Source organism: Herpailurus yagouaroundi, unplaced genomic scaffold (assembly GCF_014898765.1).
Source record: "Herpailurus yagouaroundi ecotype Mexico unplaced genomic scaffold, PumYag 200, whole genome shotgun sequence".
Lineage (NCBI taxonomy): Eukaryota > Metazoa > Chordata > Mammalia > Carnivora > Felidae > Herpailurus > Herpailurus yagouaroundi.
Window position 1 is genome coordinate 4,835,235 of NW_024412431.1, and position 5,322 is coordinate 4,840,556.

Genomic DNA, 5,322 nt, shown 5'->3' on the forward strand with positions numbered 1-5,322 from the left:
ACTTCAAGCTGCATTTGGTTTTTATTTTTTTAAGATGTCGGATCGTGTACAAAAATACCACCAAGGGGTTGTGTTTCAGAAGTGGGCACCTGAGGAAGCCGGTTTGTAAAGACAACACCCAAAGCTCACTCTGAGGGAACAGGAACTGCCTCTCTAACAGGCAGGGGAGACCAAGGCCCCCAGCCCACAGTTCCATGGCCAGGAGGGAGGAGCTGGGCTGTGCACCCAGGCTGGCCGCTCGGCCCACCCTCACCTTCACACGCAGCATCTCCTCTGGGATGTTCACCATGGCGTGGGTGAGCCAGCTCTCCAGGCTCTTGGCAAAGTTCCGGATCGCTTGGGTCAAGGCACCTGTGGGTGGCAGCGGGGGCGTATCAGGACCGCAGGGGGGAGGGGGGAGGCGGGAGGGCGGGGGGGGGGTTGCGGCAGCGGCGCACTCACTGGGGATGGGCCGCAGCACGTCAGGGATGAGGATCTCCACCAGGCCCTGGTACAGCACGTTGTCACAGTGCTTGGTCCACTGCAGCACTGGCTCAAACTTGGAGAGGAGCACCAGGCTGGCCTTGGGCAGCCGCTTCTCAGCCTCGTCGTGCCTGTGGACACCCACCCCGCCCCTGAGGTCAGGCTGACACGGGCCCCGATGCCCCCAGGGTCACACGGGCACAGGCACCCACCCGCTGCGGGGAGGAGACGGCCCAGCGAGGCGCGCTATACCCCCGCGCCGTCAGACCGACACACAGGCACGCTCAGGGGTGGGGGTCACAAGGCCACGTACACCCCCTAGACTGCAGGGGTTCGGGCAGATGCCCCCCTTCTACATGATGGCCGAGGTCTGGCTGCCCCGGCCCCGGGTGCTGCTGACTCACACAGTGCCCCACTTCCTTCCCTCCTCCTCACTCCCACTGAGGGACTCACACGGCCAGCGGAGGCGCCTCGTTGGGCTGGCTGAGGTTGTACCTCCAGAAGGTTTTCCACAGAGTCTCCACCAGGGTGAACTGCAGGTTCACCATGACGTCGACGATGGCCTGTCGGGGAGGCTGGATGCTCAGGGACGGGGCGGGGGCGGGGCAGCATGGCCTTCCCTCACCCCTGCCCACCCAGCCGGCTGCCCTACCTCACAGTGTTCCCGGTACAGGACCTGGAAGGCCTTGATGTCCCCAGGCCCGACGCCCTCGGGGAGCACTTTGCCCTGGAGGTCAAGCTCCGAGAAGTCAGGGAGACTCCTCGAGGCATCTGGAGGCGGGAGGAGACACCATGAGGCCTTTATCCTCTACCTGCATGCACCCCCCCCCCCCCAGGCCTCTCCCCGGGGATCGTATCAGGTTGTCATCACCCTCCTCCCCAGCAGGGCCCCCCCCCACCCCACAGGCAGTGGGGGACGGTGAGGCTCTGCAGCGGGGGCGGGGGGACAAGGGAACCATGTGCATGCTCCCTGGAGGCCTCGGACCTGCCCCAGAGCCCACCCCGCGGGCCAGGACACTCTCACCCAGAAACTGCTGATACTGCTGCACCTGCGCGCTGATGTCCGACAGCCCCGCGGCCTGCTGCGGCCCCACAGCCACGCCGTTCGTCATGCCCTCCATCTTCTGGAGGGGCTTGAGCCTGCAGAGGGGGCGGTTGGGGCCCTGAGACAGGCCGGCAAGCCCTGCCCCCCCCACCCCCCGCCCGCGCGGGGCCGCCCCTTCCCGCTACCTCTGCTTCTGTGAGAAGGGCTGGCCCCGCATGGCCATGTGCTGCTGGTCCTCCATCAGTCGCAGCAGGGGCGAGCTGGCCTTGATCCGCAGGCCGTAGTAGTGGTATTTGGAGTTGCCCCTGGGGGGGAGGCAGAGGGTGAGAGCCAGGCTGCGCCCGGGGTAGGGGGGGTGGGGGGCTCCGGTTGTTCGCCGGGCCCTTCCCGTCCCCCCTGCCTCCTCTCTGCTTGGGGGACGAACAGCCCGGGGGCGAGACCCGTGTTCCACAGAGCCGAGCGGGAGCCACGCTGGGGAACGACAAGGGCTGTGGGTGCCAGGCGAGGTCCCCACGTGCCAACGGCCTTCTGGGAAGGCGGGGCCGGCATCGGAGGGCACGCCTGGGCCCCTGACGCTGGCACGGGCCGGGAGCTCGGCACGGACTCGTAGACTAGTTACAAGGACACCGCGGGCCCTGGCCTGAGCGCTCCGCACGCACAAAGGCCCGTGTTCCTCAGCCCTCTCCCCTGAAGGGTGCTCCTGGCACCCTCCACAGACAGGTGAAGAAGAAACCGAGGCACAGAGAGACGGTCAGGCACGTGCAAGCGAATGAGGCAACACCTAAGCTGGGAACTGGACCGGAGAGATGAGCAGGGCTCACCCCAGGGAGGTGTGGGCGTCGCAAAGGAGAAGGGAAGAGTGGGTTCGTGGGATGGCTCCTTGTTCCTCCCTACATGAATTCACTCGAAGGCCCTGATTTAAGCACCAACCGGGTGCAGCTCCTGCATTTTAGCATTGGAAGCCAGATCAGAAACCAGAGAAGGGAGTAACCCAGAGTCATGTCGGACGGTGCTCCTCCGTAAGGAGAAGAAGCAAGCGGGGAAGGGGGCGGTCTGGGGAGTCAGGGAGGTGGGAGGTGGGAAGGCTGCAGTTTTAGTTAACGGGGCCAGGCGGCGTTTGAGGAAGAATACGGGGGAAGAGTGCGTGAAGGAGCAGGCATAGCTGGTGCAAAGGCCCTGGGGTGGGGATGTGTGGGTGTGACAGGAAGGGGCCAGTGAGCGAGGGCGTGACAGGGGTAGCTGAGGCCCCGGAGAACTTGGGAGACGGGGCGGGCTTTGCGGCTGTCGGGGGTGGACGGCCCACCTGGTGCCCAGCCGTCGGGTGCGCAGGCCCATGAACACGGAGCGGATGAGCTTGCCGAAGGAGGCGGCGTTGACGGGCTCCAGCTTCTGCTCCTGGCAGTGCAGCAGGTAGTGGCAGTAGAGGGTGCTCCGGGGCAGGCTCACACCCTCGGCCGTCTCATAGTTGTCTAGGAGCCACTGAACCTGGGGCCGGGCCAGGGACCGAAGAGCATGAGGAATTGCTTTAGTTTCTGGAATACTCATTGTGAAGTGTTCTCTGTACCTATTTTCTTTTCTTTTGTTAATGTTCATTTATTTTTGAGAGAGAGAGAGAGAGAGAGAGAGCACAAGCAGGGGAGGGGCCAAGTGAGGGGGACAGAGGATCCAAAGCGGGCTCTGCGCCGACAGCAGTGAACTCACGAACCCTGAGACCGTGACCCGAGCTGCAGGTGGAGGTTCAATTGACTGAGCCACCCAGGCGTCCCTTCTCTCTGTGCCCATTTCCAATTGTGACACTGACAACCACGTTGTAGGTCACATCATAGCATAATCACCGGTGGTGGGAACTAAATCTCATGGAACTCTCTAGAACTGCACCGTCCAACAGAGTTGCCTCCAACCACACGTAGCTATTTAAATTAATTTATACTGAGTGGAAAAGGCCAATGTCAAAAGGTCATGTGGAGTATGATTCATAGGACATTCTCGAGATGACAGCATTATAGAAATGGGGAACAGATTCATGGTTACTGGGGGTTAGAGACGTTGGGAGGGAGGAGGGCGGGGGTTACTATAAGGGGTAGTTGGAGGGTGATCTTTGTGGCAGTGGAACAGTTCTGCATCGTGATTGTAGCGGTGGTTTTCCAAATGTACACCCGTGATAAAAAGATAGAAGTAGACCCCCCGCGTTGTACCAAGGCCAGGTTCCTGGCTGGATACTGTACTGCAGTCATGTAAAATGTAACTAGTGGGGTAATCTGAGTGGGCGGGGTAACCTGGGTGAGCCGCCCACGGGGGTCTCCCTGTACTATTTTTGCAGCTTCCTATGAATCTACAATTATACCAAAATAGCGTAAGGAAAAACAAACAACTCAGTTCCTTGGTGACCCCAGCCACATCTTAGGCACTCAATAGCCACATGTGGCCAGAGGCCTCTGTATTGAACAGCACAGAGGGAATACTTCTATCAATGGGGAATGTCTAGAGGACGGCAGTGTTCTAGTGAAGCGTGTCTGCAAACTTCGGGTAAGGACCCGTTACAGGGTCATGAAATCAGCTGGGTGGGTCACAACCAGCATTCGAACAACATACACCTGAAGCCGGGCTACACGGGGGGTATAAGGGAGGTTCAGCCTGCCTTCTGAGAAAGCTTCCGTCTCGGTTATGTGGTCCATGATGGGTGGCTATGTCAAAGGGCGGTATTTATTTATTTTATTTAAAAAAGCTTTTTTTAATGTTTATTATTTTGGAAGGAGAGAGAAAAGAGAGTGAGCAGGGGAGGGGAGGGGCAGAGAGAGAGGGAGACATGGAATCTGAAGCAGGCTCCAGGCTCCGAGAGCTCTCAGCACAGAGCCCGACGTAGGGCTTGAACTCACGAACAGTGAGATCACGACCTGAACCGAAGTTGGACGCTCAACCGACTGAGCCACCCAGGCGCCCCCCAAGGGACGGTATTTAAAATTGCTCCAGACCCCCGGGGCACCTGAGTGGCTCGGTGGGCAAAGCGCCTGACTTCAGCTCAGGTCATGATCTCACGGTTCTTGAGTTCAAGCTCTGCATTGGGCTCTGTGCTGACAGCTCAGAGCCTGCTTCAGATCCTCTGTCTCCCTCCCTCTCTCTCTGTCCCTGCCCTGCTCGCTCACTCTCTCTCTCTCTCTCAAAACTAAATAAATATTAAAAAATAAAAATAAAAATAAAAAAAATCACTCCAGACCCCAACTTCCAAGAGGACAGGGACCACCCTCAGACTACTAGGCCCTGATCCAACCACAGTCACAGAGCTAGTGAGGGGCCCAGCCCAAGTGACTCCATACAGCCCACCTCTGGGCAGAGAGAGGTTTTCTTGTCGCCTTCTAGATGGACAAAGTGCCTTGCTCAGGGCAGCTCCCCCCATGCTGGTGCCTGCCTCTCCCTCCCCTTGCTATACCCCTGCCATCATCAGTTCTGATCACAGGAGACAACACTTCTCGGGGCCCTGGTCTAACAGCCTCATGCATATGAGCTGAGGCCCAGAGAGGCTGAGTAACTTGTCTGAGGCTACACAGCCAGGATCTGATCCCCGGACATCTTCATCTGAGGACTCCGGTGCAAGGGTGCGAAGACTCCTGCTGCCGGCGACCAGTGACCACCCACCGCCCGCGCCCAGCACCTCCCCCCGCCCCCGGCCCTGCATGCCTTTTCTGGGGCCCGAGTCGGCACTCACGGTGGCTGGCGAGGCACGCGTGGTGTGGGAGTAGGACTGGCTGGCGCTGCCCAGCATGTAGCCGCCCTGGATCACATAGGTGCCTGCTCCGCTGCCGCCGCCGCCACCGCCG

At 60.1% G+C, this 5,322-nt stretch overlaps 1 protein-coding gene across 1 annotated transcript in view; it reads right to left on the reverse strand.

Annotated features, from left to right (window-relative positions):
* Positions 1-5,322, reverse strand: part of RFX1 (regulatory factor X1) — a 33,218-nt gene that overhangs the window by 3,834 nt on the left and 24,062 nt on the right. Inside the window, exons 9-16 of the mRNA XM_040449646.1 lie at positions 5,211-5,321; positions 2,811-2,992; positions 1,693-1,812; positions 1,487-1,602; positions 1,115-1,233; positions 916-1,025; positions 442-593; positions 254-351 (exon numbers count right to left, since the gene is read on the reverse strand). Of these exons, the coding sequence (XP_040305580.1) occupies positions 254-351; positions 442-593; positions 916-1,025; positions 1,115-1,233; positions 1,487-1,602; positions 1,693-1,812; positions 2,811-2,992; positions 5,211-5,321 (1,008 nt within the window). The remainder of the gene's footprint in view (positions 1-253; positions 352-441; positions 594-915; positions 1,026-1,114; positions 1,234-1,486; positions 1,603-1,692; positions 1,813-2,810; positions 2,993-5,210; position 5,322) is intronic.